This window comes from Perognathus longimembris, chromosome 26 (genome assembly GCF_023159225.1).
Source record: "Perognathus longimembris pacificus isolate PPM17 chromosome 26, ASM2315922v1, whole genome shotgun sequence".
NCBI lineage: Eukaryota > Metazoa > Chordata > Mammalia > Rodentia > Heteromyidae > Perognathus > Perognathus longimembris.
Window position 1 is genome coordinate 12,191,200 of NC_063186.1, and position 18,125 is coordinate 12,209,324.

At 39.6% G+C, this 18,125-nt stretch overlaps 1 protein-coding gene across 1 annotated transcript in view; it reads left to right on the top strand.

Annotated features, from left to right (window-relative positions):
* Positions 1 to 2,433: 2,433 nt before the first annotated feature.
* The window catches only part of LOC125342377 (vomeronasal type-2 receptor 116-like), a 39,010-nt gene continuing 23,318 nt past the window's right edge, over positions 2,434 to 18,125 (top strand). The window contains exons 1-4 of the mRNA XM_048334493.1: positions 2,434 to 2,684; positions 2,866 to 2,924; positions 8,696 to 8,811; positions 10,831 to 11,030. Of these exons, the coding sequence (XP_048190450.1) occupies positions 2,434 to 2,684; positions 2,866 to 2,924; positions 8,696 to 8,811; positions 10,831 to 11,030 (626 nt within the window). The remainder of the gene's footprint in view (positions 2,685 to 2,865; positions 2,925 to 8,695; positions 8,812 to 10,830; positions 11,031 to 18,125) is intronic.

Here is an 18,125-nt window from a genome sequence, read left to right on the forward strand (position 1 = left end):
TTAGAGTTAGGCTTAGTGTTAGGGTTCGGGTTAGGCTTAGGGTGAGGCTTAGTTTTAGGGTGAGGCTTGGCCTGAGGCTTAGGGTTAGGGTGAGGCTTAGGGTGAGTATTCTCGTGAGTGTTAGGGTGAGGCTTAGCCTGAGGCTTAGTGTTAGTGTGTGGCTTAATGTTATGGTGGGGTTTAGCCTGAGGCTTTTGTTTGGGTGAGGCTTAGGATGAGGCTTTGAGTGAGGATTACACCAAATGAGCCCCACCTCGTGTGGCTCCAAAGTCCATTATTTTATTTCCCACACTCCTTGGAACCTGCCCCTCCCCTTCCTGTACACCTGCAGAAACCTTTTCCTTGCGGGAGAATAAAACCCGGCCCTGCGTCTGCCGCACCTGGAGAAGCTCTCTGCTTCTTGAGGCATGCTGCGTTGAAGAGGAGAAAGCCAACCACCCCTCTTGAGCCCTGGTGCCTGCAGAAGCCCGCTGCCTCTTCAGGCTTTCCGCCAGGATAAAGAAAGCCGCTGCCGCTTCAGCCACGCCACTAGGAGATGAATGCAGACCTGTCTCAGGCAATGTGGGAGTGAGACAATGCTGCTGTGTGTTGGTGGCTCACCGTCCACAAGTGTACGGAGAGAGAAGAAGCCCCGGTGAACTCCTTGAAGGACATGAGCAGGTATCTGGTCTGTGTGCACGAGGTGGGGAAGAACGGCACCCCCCACCTGGCACCTTGGAACCCAGCCCCACTTCCGACCAACCTGCAGAACCACAGCCCTGCTTCCGGCCTCATTTTGAGCAAGTCAAGAACTTGCTGGGTGGATGTGCTCATGTGGAGCCTGCCAGGGGTATGATTGCAGTAACCATGAGTATTGCTGTAAGGGGGGGACATACTGATCAAGCATGGGATGCCACACAAGAAAGGAGAGTGGACAGACCTGACATAAGTGGTCCAAGTCCTCTGTGCTATGGGCAATCTGCGGCAGGTCGCCAGCGACCATCCGGAAGTGTTTGTTCACTATTGGCGCAGCCTGTATGAGCTGAGCCTTATGTGGCCTCAGCTGACCATGGCACAGACGTGGAAGACCCAGGTGATCATGTACATTGGCCCACCTGGAACTGGCAAGAGCCATACCATAAGCAGTATGGCGCCCTCTGCCTACTGGAAGCCATGTGGCAAGTCGTGGGATGGATATTGTGCAGAGGAAGACATTATAATGGATGACTTCTGTGGGTGGTCCCAGTTGATGATTTGCTCCACCTCTGTGTACATGACCCACTCTGTGTAGATGAACGGAGGGACGGTGAGCTTTCTGGTGAAACGGCTATTAATCACTAGCCATACCCTCCCAAGTGAGTGGAGTAGTGATGAGATTCTCCACAAGGTAGCGCTGTAAAGTTGGATCAATGAGCTGTACATTTGGGACAAGAACTGTTTTGTGTCACCTCCCCCCCCCGACCACATGTGGCCCCTGCATCTGAATTACAGAACGCATTTTCTTGTGGTTCCCCCCCCCCCCCCCCGCCCCATGGTGTCAGTATCTTAAAACCGTCCCTTTGTTTTCTTCCCACAATAAACGAGTTTCACATCATTTGAGTATTACTAATTCTGAGAAAGAACCCCAGTTCACCTTCAGTCCCCCCTACCCCCGCCCAGTTCCAGCCTGCCAGGAGAAGCCTGCCTCCACTTTGGCCACTCTGCCTGGAGAAGACCATCACCGCTGCAGCTCCCCCAGGTGAATCCCTCAGGTGCTTCAGCCCCACCCCCCTAGTTCAGCCCCAGGGAGCAAGAAGCCACAGCTGCTGCAGCCCTGCCTTGAGAAACAAGCCACCACTTCAGCCAAGCCATGAAGGGCACACGCAGGTAGGGGAGAAATGCACCCCTGCCAAAAGCCTGGACAACCACCCCCCTGCTTGAGACACGCCTCTGTGAGACAAAACCCGGCCCCTCTTCAGCCCCACCAGGAGGGAGAAACCCTCAACCCAGTAGCTTCAGCCAGCCTGGCCTGCAGAAACCCTCACCCCACTAGCTTCAGTCAGCCCCACCAGGAGGGAGAAAACCTCAACCCAGTAGCTTCAGCCAGCCCCTCCTGCAGAAACCCACACCCCAATTCAGTCAGCCCCACCTGCAAAAACCCTCACCCACTTCATCCACCCCCACCTGCAGAAACCCTCACCCCAATTCAACCCCGCCTGCTGGAGAAACCCTAACCCCACTTCAGGCCAACCTGCTGGAGAAATCCACTTGAACCCTGCCTGCTGGAGAAACCCTCACCCCCTTGAACCAGGCCTGCTGGAGAAAACCTCCCCCCCTTGAAACCCTCCTGCTGGAGAGCACCTCACCCCCCTGGAACCCTGCCTGCTGGGGAACCCCTCAGTACCCTGGAACCCCGCCTGCTGAAGAAACCCTCACCTCCCTGGAACCCCAACAGCTGGAGAACCGCTCACCCCCATGGAAACCCGCCTGCTGCAGAAACCCCCACCCCACTTCAGCCAGGCCCAACTGCTGCAGAAACCCTCCCCCACTTCAGCCCTGCCTGCAGAAACCCTCACCCCACTAGCTTCAGCCAGCCCGCCTGCTGCAGAAACCCTCACCCCACTTCAGCGAGGCCTGCATGCAGAAACCCTCACCCCACATCAGCCAGCCCCACCTGCAGAAACCCTCACCCCACTTCAGCTCCGCCTGCTGAATAAACACAATATGTACTGAGTTACAAAAGAAACAATCACAAAATCAATACACCAATTCATAAATGGGGAAGTGAACAACTGAAGAGATAATTCTAGAAGGAGTCAGTAAGTTCCTGAAGAAATTCTGAATATATCTAGTCATAAAGGAAATGCCCATCAAAATTACATTGAGATTTACTGTCATTTCTTTCAGAAGGGCTACCATCAAGAATACAAACAACCAAAATAAGAGCAAGGATGCCAGGAGAACATGTAAGTGCAACCTGTGAAGTTTCTGCATAAAACTAAAATTAGGCCAGGTGGCAGTGGCTCATGCCTGTAATCCAAGCTACTCAGGATGCTGAGTTCTGAGGATCATAGTTCAAAGTTGGCCCAGCCAGAAAAATAAACTATTCAGAAAAAGCAGGAAGTAGGGTTGCAGCTTGAGCACAAAGAGGCTCAGAGATAGCACACAAGCCCTGAGTTCAAGCCCTGGGACTGGAAAAAAAAATCTAAATATAGAATTACTTTACAATCCAGAGTTCCCACTAGGGCATCTATCCAAAGGAATACAACTCAGGATACAAGAATGGCCCCTGCACATCCTACTTATTACAGTAATATTTACAAAAGCCAAGCTAGAATACTAGTGTATTACATACTATGATGCTATATAATTACTATTTATACATAATATTTTTATTCACCTGGCCTTATGGCTAAACAGCAAAAATTTCAAATTGTGTTAAGATTACCTAACCAGGTTTAACAAATACCACACCATAGACAACATGTCTTAAATGGGATTGACAAAATTTGTAGTGTCCTATTTAGTTTTAACTAAATATTTACCTCAAGTAGTCATGCACAAAAACATCGATTAAATTCAATCAGGAGCAATTTTGCAACATTACCTGAACATGTTTGTAAAAATTTGTAAGATTTTTTAAAATCTATAAATTTGTAAAAGTTGTCAGGACAGTCTAACAAGGAACTGAATGACTGTTTAGTAAATGGAAAGTAATCCCATAATAACCAAGACATTAGATTAAAACTGAGGACAGCTGAATTAATGGTGGGTCTAGCTAATTATTATTAGTGATGGTTCACTTACATTGACACTGGGCCATGAGGACTTGAAAACAAAGCTAGTATGTGGCTCTTTCATTTCTCCATAAATCTAAAAAATATGAATTACTCTGCTGTTCAAACTTGTTAGTGAGTTTTATCTCACTGTATTCAAATAATAAGAGCATGTTAAGTTTTCTTTTATGCTTTCAATTTGTGGATTTGAGGTATGGATCAAGTGGTAGAGCCCCAGTCAGGGACAAACACATTCAAATTTGTTTGTGTTTATTTGTTTAATTTTAGTTTGTCTTCGTACTCTTACACAGATTACATGTTATCTCAACCTGAGAGTGCTATACCAGGAGATGCACTATAGTCAGACAATCATATAGGCCTGTGGAAAGAATTTTCATATAGCAAGCAATAAGCCTCACTATTGGAATTCCTCCTCAGTGCTAACAAAGCCTCAGATGTTCTTGCAGCTCCAACTTTAGGAAAGTATTTTATCACACTGTAGATGGTACAGATGCTTCCTTGCTTGGTATAAGATTACACTCTGATAAACACTCTTTTAACAGAAAAGTCTTAAGTCCAAAAACAGTACAAATTTAGTACAGCTATTAACATAGAGTATTTTTGTTCACATTGGGCTGACTGGGGACTCTGGTGGACTGCTCAGATTGTGAAAAACCTCACACTTTTATTGCAAGCCTAGAAGAGCAAGAATGAACACAATTTTAGACAAAAACCAACCCAGAGCCCCATAATTGCACAGACTTCAGAGATTCAAAATCAGATAGGTATTCCTCTATCTGCCTCTCATTTTTCTTTGTTTGGCAAGGCGTATTGTGGTTCAGGAATGGAGATAATATATAATTGAAACCAGTGAACAAATCTGTTGTGAGAGATAAAACAGTCTGAATTGAAAGGACAACAGGATGAGCCACTTAGATACAGTCAAAATGGAAACAAATGTAGTCTAACTCTCAAACAAACAATCAAGAACCAATGGACTAAAGAAAATGAAGTAGGAGAGAAGGACCAGAGATCAAGGGAAACAGGTTAAAGACTGAAAGAAACTAAAACTGAAAGAAACTAAAAGAGAGAAAATGAAAAATAGAGGGGTGAACAAATAAGAATAGAGGAATATAGAAAAAGAAAGGAATAGAAAGAAGAAAACTGAGACCCAAATTCAGAAAAGAAATTTTAAAATATCTAATATATATGTACATGTGTATATAAAATAATAATACCAAAATTAAAAATACTAAGTTTGAGAGAAAAATAGAAATTTGAGTAATCAACAATGTAGCCTGAATTAAGTATGCACACAAATAAGAAAGAAGCCTAGTATTCACGTTATATCGAGGACTAAATAGAACAGCAATGAAGAGAAGAAAAAAATAAGAAAAATTTTAAACTTAAAAATAAATTCTCCACTTTGTTCGGGGGACCTTGTGTCTCTCCAATGTCCACTATTCAGTCTCTGGAAGGAATCTTTGATTTCCTTGAAGTGGCCAACCCTCAGTAGATGAATGGATCAGGGAAATGTAGTATATATGCACAATGAAATTCTATGCTTCCATCAGAGAGAATGATATTGCCCCATGCTTTAGGAAATGCAAAGGCTTGGGAAAAAATTGGTTAAGTGAAGTATACCAGACCCCAAAAAACATAGACTGCATTGTTTCCCTCATTTACAATAATTAGAATATGTCTAGGATAGTCCTAGTAGAGGATCACAATAGCTCAATGGTTATGTGAATGATGCTTATTGAAATGAACCCCAAGAAATGAAAACAAGAGGTTTTTTTAGTGTATTGTTTGCATTTTTCCTTCTTTTTTTTCTCCTTTGGCTTATTCCATGTTGTCACTGCTTTTGATTTCTGTACCCATTGTCTTGTGTATAAATTTATCTGCTTTGGGGAAGGGAAGGGGAATCACAGAAATGGTGAGACAAAGCGTGACCTAATTCAACATTGATACTCACTAGACACTCTGTTGCAAATTAACTTTACAACTTGGTGGGGGTGTGGAGTCAGAGGAAAAGCAGAAGAAAATGAAGGAGGGGGTAACACTGTTCAAAAAGAAATTTACTCAGTACCTTACTTATGTAGCTGTAACCCCTCTGTACATCACCTTTGCAATAAAATTTTATGAAAAGGAATGAACTCTAAAAAGTGTCTTTAAACAAGATAGCAAAAAAACTCTAACTAGAACCATTACAGTACACTAATACTGTGTGGGATCTTTCTTAAGTAAATTGCTACTGGAAAGATTTTTTCTGACCTTTTTCTGCACTCCTCCTTGAGCATGCCTCATCACCTGTTTTTATTTTGCCTATCTCAGTGTATTTTGAAGTTCAATTTCAATTCCAACACCTGAAAATGACTGTGTGTGTGTGTGTGTGTGTGTGTGTGTGTGTGTGTGATTTAGTTTTTTTTTTTTAATTGGCTATTAGGCATGGACTCTGTTCTGATGAAATTGGCAGACTGGGAGTTTATAAGGAAGGCAGGTTTTCAGGCCTCTCCACCAACTCTAGTCCACATACTAATAGTTCATGCCTGTAATCACAGCTACTCAGAAGCTTGGTATCTCAAGAAAAGTGGTTCAAGGTTAGCATGGCAGGAAAGTCTGCTAGACTCTCCCAAAAATAACCAGCCAAAAGCAGAGCGTGGAGGAATGTCTCAAGTGGAAGAGAACCAACCATGAGCACAAAAACTGAATGAAGATGAGGCCCAAGTTTAAACACTAGTGCCAACAAAAACTATAAACAAATAAATAAACTACCACTCAAAATAGGTAAATGAATTAAAGAAATTGGATTTGGCCCAGCTATTTTTAGTTTACTAGGTTTTACAGGTGATTCTGATATTGCTGCCATTTGACAACATGGTCTGGATCATGCTCTCACCTAAAGTCTGCTGTAGTTTGGCAGGATGTATGCCTTCAAGAGTCAATTTCATTCTTGGGAGTAGCAGGGCTGAGGGAATTGTGAAAATATTTGTGAAGAGGGCCAGCTAGTGCAAAGGGAGATGGGCTGGAGGTAATGCTTCTTGACATGTCTATTAGTGATCTGTTTCCAACAAAAATGATGTTTGGGAATTGAAAGTGTAAGCATAAAGTCAACTGGGAACTAGAATTCTGTCTTTTATACCCACTCCTCTCACATGAGCTATTTGTTACATGGACTAAACAATGACATTGGTTGTGTATATTGGATTACACAAATTCTATCATTTTATATCATCAATTTATACAACTGCAGCATTCCCTTTTGACCTCAATTGTCATGATTCTCATACATCGATCTTGTTTTAGTCTTACCTTTTTTATGAACAGTGCCCCAACCCAGAAATATGTACAGTTTTCTAAACTACAATTTAGTTTTTCTCCTGTATCAAAATGGAGGGAGAAAACCCATCATCTTTGTAGAAGTTGAAAAGTTATGTGGCTATTAGTCATTGCTACTTGCTAACATTAAAATAACAATGTCCAAACAGAGGCCATTAGTAATGTCTACTACTTATCAACCCAGAATAATCAAACTAAACATAATATCCTGAGAGAAATTTGTGCAGAGGAATATTTGTTGTCAGGATTTTAGTTACAGTTAAATGTCTACTCATTCGTTTTCACTTTCCCTTAAGTATATCCTTTATAAAGTTTACTAGCCAGCTTTTTTCACTTACAGGATTAGATAAAATGGGAGATCATGCATTTTGCTCAGGATTGATTTTATTTTAAAGAATCGCTTGAGAAAAATTAAGGCTTGAAGAAATGTAATTTTGAAGGATTATTGCTACATTTAAATTGATTTTCATAAGATTAAATTTACTCTTAGAAGGCAACATGAACATGTTCACATGTGCATACATGATTATACACTTTCATTCATAGGAAAACCAGATATTCTATATTATAGAATATGTTCTATATAATTGAATCTCCTCTTCTATAATAGAAGTCACAAGTCAAGGTATCATATACCTTACCTTTATGCAACTGTATCAGAGCCATTGACTTAGTGAGGGTTCCCTAAACAAATTCAACTACGTTATCTATAAAAAATGATTCAGAGTTGGTTCCTGGGTGGACACACGCATCGATTCACCCTCAGATGATAAGCTGGCACACAGGAAGTGGGGATGGCAGGAGGTGGCATGGGTGCCAGCCATTTGGGTGTGGCCAACAATGTGACAAAAACACGATGATGCCATTCAGATTGGGGGGGTGGGGGTGGGGAGCATGCTCTCCTACTCTGGGGTGAAGGCTGTCCACAGCTTGCTTTTAATGTCATTAGATTCAATCTTGAAGAAGCACAGCTTGGGGAAAAGCATGTTTGCATCATAGGGCATTGGAGCTTTCCATTTAGAGAGGTTTAAGGAAAGAACAAAACCCTTAGAGCAGGCAGAATAAGAGATTGTCAGGGCAGAGGATGAGGTGAATCCCAGCAGCGTGGAACGTGGGGCAGGTTTCCTAAGCTGGATGGTCCAACATCATTCTTTCTAATGGATGAGTAAAATTCTGCTGTGTATATATGCCACAATTTCTTGACCCACTACTCCACTGAAGGGCATCTGGGCCGATGAGGTCTAAGATTCTTCAGAGGCCTTGCATACAATAATTTTGGAAGGATTCTGCCAGATGAAACTCATTTAAAAATTTTTACTTTACTTTTTGTGGCTCCTGAGACTTGAAATCTGGGCCTGGGCTCTGTCCTTGAGCCTCTCTGTGCTTAAAGTTAGTGCTCTCTACCACTTGAGCCATTGCATTTTTTTGAGTAATTCATTGAGATAAAGAGTCACACAGACTTTCCTATTTGGGCTAGGTTTGAACCACGATCTTCAGGTCTCATCCTCCCCAGTAGCTAGGCTGACAGGCATCAGCCACCAGTGCCCACCTGTGGTTAATTGTTTTAACTTTCTTTGAAGAGTTGGTGTCCTGCCGTTTAAGATCCGGAATTCTGGTTCCAGTCCATTATCTGGAGAACTTGCAGGTGAACATTCATAAAGAGACAGGGTTGGATGCTCGGGACCTGAGGAGTCATGGAGAAGTGATGGATCCTTCTCTGCCCTCAGTTTCCCCATTTGTAACAGCACGTACTTCCCAAGGGGTGCTGTCATGCTGGCTCACGGTTAGTGCTCTGTCAACATAAGCTGTTTCATCACCACCATGGCCACCAGCATCACCATCATCTTTACAAAATAGCAAGGCCTCAGCAGAAGAAATTAAATGTCTTACTTCAAAATAAAGGATGTAGCTTTCCAGAGGGAAGGCTGGGATGGAGGGAGAGGCCTTTGGGGCTTGGAGAGTCCATTGTCTTCTTCCCAGAGATCATTGGAGAGGCCTCTGGGGCTCAGTGTATAGGGCTCAGGCACGTCTTGGAGCCAAGGTCCAGCTTGGAAGTGAGTCAGAACAAGAGTGGCCTAGTGGGAGAGCTCAGTGTCCAGACAGCATGCTCCTGTTCCATGGGAGCTGGGGTGTGAAGTGGACATCTAGAGCTCTGCCCTGACATCTACACGGGGCCTGCTCGAGTCCTCCTGGCATCTCCCCCTCCCACCCCCACATCCTATCCATGTTCTAGGCACAATGGGCAGAAGAGTACACAGTTGTGTAATAGAGGGTGAGTGTGTATGAGTGAGTGTGAGAGCACATGTGGCCATGTGGAGACAGCAGCCTGCCCCATCATCTATCCCAGTTGCAAAAATTTTGGAGAAGCTCTGACCCCCAAAGAAACCCACTAAATTAGACTCAGCTCAGCAGTTTCCAGGCTATGCCAACTCATTTATCTTCTCCTTTTCTTTTCTTATCTCTTAAATATAACACACACATTCTTTGAACATCCTAGGGGAAATATTGACTTGGACCTAGAGAATTTGGAAGAACTGTCACTGCCAAGGTAATAAAAATATATAGATTAAGAATATTCATCATAAAGCATAATGTGTTGAATGCCTTTCTTTACATAATATACAAATGACCCAAATGAATGAATGTTATGATGAAAACAAAACTACTGCACTGTGTGAGATAGTTCTGGAGCTTGAACTCTAGGCCTGGGTACTGTCCCTGTGTTCTACCACTTGAGCCACAATACCATGCCCTCTGGCTTCTTGGTAATTAGTTGGTAGTGTTTGATCACCACACACACACACACACACACACACACACACACACACAGAGTTATGAAACAGAAGGCTTAAGGAATCATAATTTATAATTTTCACCAATTGTCATGTTGACTTTTTACCTCCATTTTGTAAGTTAGAACTAGATTTATATTGCTTTCAACTACAAGTATTTGTATTTGTAGAATACTATATTTCAGAATAAGGCTCTTCCTCAGGGGTATTATAATATTCACTTTATGTAGAAGGCTTGCAGAATGCTCATTTGGGCTCCCATTCATGAAAGCCCCAAAGATGCTCTTACATTAATGATTTATTCAAGCAATGTGTCAGCTGGAGAAAGCAACAGATCCGTGATTTAAGCTTTAAATGAAAGCTCCAAAATTGTCAGTGCAAATCACTTCACTTCTATTGGTTAAAAAAAAAAAACTACTATAATTCTATAATCAAACATTCCAAAATACTGAAACCTATTTATTGATCAAATTTATATTCATTTAACTGTCTGAAATTTGCATATATATACATATATGTATGCATGTAACCTTTTTGGTTTTTTTTGCCAGTCCTGGAGTTTGAACTCAGGGCCTGAGGACTGTCCCTGGCTTCTTTTTGCTCAAGGCTAGCATTCCATCACTTGAGCCACAGCGCCACTTTTGGCTTTTTCTGTATATATGGTGCTGAAGAGTCAAACCCAAGGCTTCATGTATATGAAGCAAGCACTCTACCACTAGGCCATATTCCCAACCCATGCATGTAACTTTTATATCCAAATGTATAATTTTCATAGGTGATTAAGTTATTTTTGGATACTTAAGAATATGTTGAATATTAAGTTATACCTAGTGATCATGATATTTTAGTTCACCCTTTATTACTGGAATATAGCACAATCATTTCAATGAGAACTATTTCTTAGATTGAATGTCGATATTAATTAAATTGACTTGCATATGTTTCTATTTTCTTTTTTCTTTTAGGCTGTACTTTGGAGGTATAAATTTTCTCAGCTTAAAGGCTCTTTGGATGATAGCAAGAGAAAAATCAAATTTTTGTTTCAGAATGCAGATACTAAACAGATTGAAGCTAAGGTAAACACAAGTAATCCATCATCTAATTTACCCCCTAATTATATTGACACTCTTAAGAAGCAGAGGAAGAAAATCTGGGAACCCAAAAAGTGCGTTCACATTCTCCATTCACATGAAATACCCTGGAGTCCAGCACAATAAATTCACTTTACAATCTTAATAGTGAGGTTTTATGGAAAGGAATTAGTTAAAATGAACTACACACAACTAATTGCATTTCTTAGTTTAATTCCTTATGAACTAAATTTGTACCACACTAAAATAACATCTTGAAAAATAAATGGATCATTTGGGCTCTTAAATTTGCATTACAAATAATAACTTAAAATATTTTAAAAACTGACCCTATTTTATTATTTATTCCTTTTAAATATGGGTACAAGTTCAAATTATTTTTAAATCATGTTTAACAACCATATTATTTCATAATATATCATAGTATATTGTAAAAAACGAATTAAGTGAATTACTTTTACTTTACCTTATGCAATTTTTAAGTATGCTGGAATATTGTAATTATGCTGTCTTTATCTTATCAGAATGACTACTTGTGTTTTATAAGTATGTATATGTATATATTTATATTTGTTAATATTTAAAATATAAATTATTCCCAGTATTCATTAAATGTATAGTAATATAATAAGACTAAATCATAAAATGTCCCAGTGTGGAGAAAATAATAAATATCAACATCAGGCTCAATACAATGCTTCATGCCTATAATCCCAGCTATTTTGAGAGTTTGAGGCTATCCCAGTCAAAAATTTATGAGCACATAAGATGATCCTGAGAGAAATGAACTTCAGGTTATGAAAACAAGTGCTATATCACGGTTGTAGTTATTTTCAACATGCCATGTGAAACGTGCCCTTCTTCTTTTTTTCTCTCTCTCCCTCTGTTTATTTTTCTGTATTCCCTTACCATGAGTTTACCCCTGATAGCACAGTAACTGATTTAAATACCCTGGATATTGCATATATGTGCATTGGAATTAGGAAAGGGAAAGGTAATACCAAAATCTAGACAAAGGATTAAAAGACAAACCAATGCAACAACAATACTTTCAAAACTTTATGGTGTAAACCAAGTATACAACTCATGGGGGGAGAAGGAAATGGGAAGGGGAAGGCAAGGGGAAAATGAGGGAGGAGGTAACAAGTTGGATAAGAAATGTACTCACTGTCTTACTTATGAAACTGTAACTACTCTGGAAAATAAAATATTTGGAAAATAAAGTATTCTTTTTGAACAGAAATAATATTTACCACTTTGTCTTTATGTGTACTTATTCCAGTTGCAAGACCATAGACATGTAACAATTACAGTAAATATGTTTAAATTGGAAGTGGAAGCTCCTTGAGAGAGTTTTTCATCTGTGACAGATATCTTATTAAATGTTTGTGTTGTTATGCCAGAGATGGGACAATTTACAGCAAGCAAACACATATTTCCTCATTGTGCTGGAGGTCAGGAAGTCACCAGAACATGGACATCAGGTGACAGCTTTTTTTTTGTTGTTTAACAGTATCATATTATGTATGGTCATGATACCACACAGGAGACAGAAGGCCAAGAAAGTGGAGAGAAAGGGTTGGGGGACAGAGACAGAGACAGAATGTTTTATGTGGGTGGGAGGCTTGCTCTAAGATCAAAGCCACTTCAGATATCAAGCTGATCTTATTCTTGAGGGCAGCACCCTAATGATCTCAACACTTCTTAAGTCTGTGCATCAAACAGATTTCCTTTTTTTTTTTTTTTGCCAGTCCTGGGGCTTGGACTCAGAGCCTGAGCACTGTCCCTGGCTTCTTCCCGCTCAAGGCTAGCACTCTGCCGCTTGAGCCACAGCGCCGCTTCTGGCCGTTTTCTGTATATGTGGTGCTGGGGAAACGAACCTAGGGCCTCGTGTATCCGAGGCAGGCACTCTTGCCACTAGGCCATATCCCCAGCCCCAGATTTCCATTATTACAGTGAAAATTAGCTTCCAACAGAAGGACATTGACATAATGAAAGTATGTTGTATTTTTGAAATTATGATTGTTTATAATAAATTAAAGCCCTAAAGAAGTAAATTAATAATAAATGAAGAAATACTTTCTGTTTTAATTTTTTAGTGTTTTACATTATTTTTTGTTGTAAAGGTGATATAAAGAGGGGATACAGTTACATAAGTAAAGTAATGAGTACACTTCTTTTTGAACAGTGTTACCCCCTTCTTCATTTTCTCCTGCTTTCCCCCTACACCCCTCCCCTCCAACATAGGGTGTAGTGAGTATCACTGTTGCATTGGTTCACCTGTTGTTCTGCTGTTACTGTGATTCCCCTGCCCTTCCCCAAATCAGATAAATGTAAATACATATACAAGACAAAGGATACAGAAATAAAAAATAGTGACAAAGGGTATAATCCAAAGGGAAAAAGAATTCCAAAAACATAGCTCCAAACAGTACATTATCGAAAATTCTTGTTTCCTTTTCTTTATTTGATATGGTCATATGAACCTAAGAGAAATGCTTTTCTCATCAAAATTAAAGAGGTAAGATAATCTGAAACATTCATAAAATGTCATTAAATTTGGCGGCCAGAGTAATTGTCTTTTCTTTTGAAAATGAGCGAATTCAGTTCTTATATTATAGAATAAAAAGAATAGAACTTTCAACAGAGAACAATTAGGTAGGTAAGAAGAGAGAGAGTATATATAATAGATTGGTGGTAGAAAGACATTCTTGAGACAAATATTTTATAATCAGAGTATATGTAACAAAAATATGGTTTCTTTGTAGTATATAATTATGTGTATTGCTGTATTACTTGCATTACAGATTTAGAAGTGTGGCATAGTGTTTCACTCCTTGATTGTGAGAAAATCTCAAAACTGTATTAAAACCTTATATAGATTTACATAGGAGTCAAAAAGTTGTTTTGATGTTTGCTGTTGTTTTGAGCCCTATAAGATTAAAGTCATACCACAGACACAGGTTATACATATTTTCCCTGACAGTAGGAACTCATAAATTCTCACTTCATTACACAGAAGCTTAACACACTTCCCATCTGTTTTCCAAGCCTCATTGAACTTCTCATAACTTTTCTGGTAGAACAGAGAAATGGTTCCCAATAGAAGCCATGGGCAATATTGTAGGATCTTGTTTGTTTATTTTGACAACCTATAAAAAGCTCAATTTATTGACATCAGGAACTGAAGGAGTGTTCCAAATATATAATGATTATATATGATGTTAATATACACATAAAATATCTAGGATACCTAGTATTTTTTAGTGATGAAAAATTAAATTTTTCAGGTAAGCACAATTTTTCTTTGCTAGTTCCAATAGTATATATTTATCTAAACATATATGCATCTCTTTATAAATAATAGTCTAAAAGTCTGGGAAATTTTTTAAATTGAATTCACAATTCACCCTATAGGAATTTCCTATGCTAGTATATAAAGTATATTCATCCCAATTTATTATATTTGATCTCTGAGAGACAGAATGGAACAAGTCCTGAAAAAGAGAAAAGGAAATTTCTATTTAGTAGAATAATGGAGTCAAACTTTTGAAAATAAATTTGGATTTGGGAGCTTTCTTCCAAATTTCTCCCAGCCCACAGTCACTATCTCTGAGATTCTGTGCTGCCTTTAAGAGGCGTTGTCAAGTACATTTAACATTAGTAAGACTCAAGTTAGGAGTTGAAAATAGAATTCCCAAAATGTCACTTTTAGCTAATCTCTATAAGTCTTCATTTTTCTCATTGTAAATTGTGGATACAAGTACCTACCTTAAAGAGCTTATCTAGAAAATAAATGTTCTGTGGCTGGGCCATAGAAATGAATACTGAATACAATTGGATGCTTAATAAATGTATGTCTAAAACCCCCACTAAAGAATTCATACTGTGTTTATAGTTGTATCTTGAAAGAAACTTGGATAAGAAATGTACTCACTGCCTTACATAGGATACTGTAACCCCTCTGTACTTCACTTTGACAATAAAAAATAAATAAATAAATAAATAAGAGACTGATAGGAATGCAAATGAAGCCTGTTTGGCCCTAGAGGCCTCAAAATGAGGCAGTTTATTATTCACAAAGACAGGCAGGTATTTGGAATCCAATGTCTCTCTCTCTCTGCATCATAAATGAAGGTTTGGCTCACTGTCTGTCCTGCTGTTCACAATCTCTGGCTTTTGCTTCAAGGAAAGGCTTTCTAAACCTTAAAGAAGTGCTTAACCTTACCACAAACTATCTGAAACCCAGTGGTTCCAGCTACAGAGGACAGAAATAAGAACAGTCACCTACTTAAATACAAACACATGAATCAGGGTCAGGTGGTGCTTCGTGATGTGTACCATTAACTGACAATGATAAGAAATTAAGACTAAAATTTAAAAAAAAATCAAATTAACCTATGTGGGAATATGTGAGGGGAGGGCCCCTCATACATCAGTTTCTTTTACATAAAATTTTATTTAAAACACAGCTGGGGAGAGAACCTGGGAAAAGGGTGACATTGTCCAAAAAGAAATGTACTCATTACTTCATTTATGTAATTGTAACCCTTTTGTATATTAAAAATATGTATATATGTGTGCATATATGTATATGTGCCTATACATATATAAACATTTTTTAGAAAAAAACTATCAACTGGATTAGGGCTAGGGATATCTATATAACAAAGACAACATCTGGATACAGCAGCAATTCTGTCTTAGAAAAGCTTTGAAACTGGAAGGTTCTAGATTCTGAGATTTATTGAAAAGTGAATTTTATATATTTATCCAAAACAAGAATGTAGAACATTCTTTTTTATAGTAGACTATACAACTTAAACTGATATTTTTAGTTAAAATAAGTATATTAAATTATTTCACAATAGATACATATTGAGAGGGCTGCTTCCGTGACTCTGTGTAGTCTGGTCCCTTTTAGCAGTAAGCACCATTTGCATGTTCATACATTTTGAGAAACCTGCATTTCCAGATGTTAATAAAATGTAAATGTATATTGGGCTTCTAGAATGACACATTGAAGACTTCTGAAATTTTAATTCTTGTTGAAAAGCAATTAGAAAATGCATTGTCACTATTTTTTCCATTATTCTAGAAATTGATTAAATATTTTAAACAACAGGAGCACATTTATTAAAAGCAGATAAACCTCTTCCTGGAAGTGGCCTGAGGTGACCTGTGAAAATGGCTCGCTACTCTCTAGACCCATATAACTCCACAAAATCATGCAAGTCCAGAGGTTCGAATCTTCGTGTTCACTGTAAGAACACCAGAGAAACAGCCCAGGCCATCAAGGGATGCATATCTGAAAAGCTACCAAATACCTGAAAGATGTCACTTTAAAGAAGCAATGTGTGCTGTTCCTGCATTACAGTGGTAGAGTTGGGAGGTGTAACCAAGCCAAATAGTGGGGCTAGGCATAGGGTCGGTGGCCCAACAAGAGTGCTGAATTCCTGCTCCACATGCTTAAGACTGCAGAGAGCAATGCTGAACTGAAGGGTTTAGAGGTAGACTCCCTGGTCATTGAACACATGCAGGTGAACAAAGCACCCAAGATGTGCCGCTGAGCTTTCAGAGCCCATGGTGGGATGATCCCATGAATGAACTCCCTGTCACACTGAGATAATTCTTACTGAAAAGGAACAGATAGTTCCTAAACCAGAAGAGGAGGTTGCACAGAGGAAAAAGGTATGACGAAACAAAAACTATGGCATGGGAATAAATTTAGCATAGAATAATTGCAAATAAATGAATGTTACTATTATTATTAAAAAAGGCAGATAAACATTTTAACTTCTTTTAGCTCCCTTCTCCTCTGTAGTGTTCTACTGTTGTCTTCAAAGCACATTTACTAGTAAACATGTTTTTTCTGGAATCCATCTCCCAGAGCCCACTGAGGGATACAAGAGAGGCTTGGAACTCCTCATAAATCTTATCCCCAAGACGGATATTAATCACATATCCTATCTGAAAACTTCTGGGTAAAGTCTGTCTGCACAGCTAGCCAACACTTGACCTTGACGTGGCTCAGACCTGGCTTTGTGGGAAAAGACATAATTCCAGGTATCTGCTGAAAGCATCTATCAGCAGTGGTTTAAAACCAAAGCTACCAAAGGTGACACTGCTAGCTAAGGCGAATAAGAATCTTGTGGGAAGGGGGCGGGGAGGGAGAGGAGAGGGCCCTCAAAGTTCTGAGGAGTGAGATTTCCTAAGCTTCCATATATTCCTGAGGTCTGAGGAGGACATACAGACACACAAAATAGGTGCAGGATCTGGATAGCTTCCCTAAGCATACAGTCTGCCTTATCCAACACTGTGAAAGACAAAGGGACTTCTACACACTTGTTTTAAATTTCTAGATCTGAGGAGCACCACAAAACATATGAGACTTAGAGAACATTCAGCCAAACTGAATGTTACTGAGAAAAATACTTTTCAAACGTTCAGGTAAACAGTAAGCAAAGTGACAAAGGACTGCTGTGGTTATCTTGAAGGAAAAGAGACTTTACAGAATTGCTCCAGGAATTCACAGGAAAGACAATACTTGGAAGGGACCATTGTCTGAGGGAATGCAGAATTACATGCTGAGACAGTGCTGGTCCAATAAAGATCTTTGTTTCATTAGGGACCACAGCATGCTGGTACCACAGCTTGAACTCAGAATCTTGAGCTTGTGGAGTTGCTCATAATTGATGCTCTATAAGTTGAGGCAGGTCTCTGGCCCAGCTTTTTGCTGAGTTGTTTTGGTGACTGAGATTGGTGGACTTCTTAGCTGGGTTGGCTTTCAACCTCAATATTGCAGATTTTAACTTCCTGAATAAGATGCCCAACTTACATCCTTTTAAAAACTCTCTGCCAGAGTTCCCTCTGGCTCACATCTGTAATCCTAACTTCTCAGGAGGCTGAGATATGAGGATCCCAGTTCAAATCCAGCCCTAACAGCAAAGTCCTCAAGACTCATCTCCACTTAAACACCCAAAAAACAGAAGTAGAGCCATGGCTTAAGTAGAAGAGCACTAGTCTTGAAAAAACAACCAAACAAACAAACAAACAAAAAACATAGAGACAGTGCCTGGGCCCTGATTTCAAAGCTCAGGATTGGCACAAAAGAAAAACTAACAAAAATACTAGTGAGAAATCAATCCATTACTTCATTAGACAAGTAA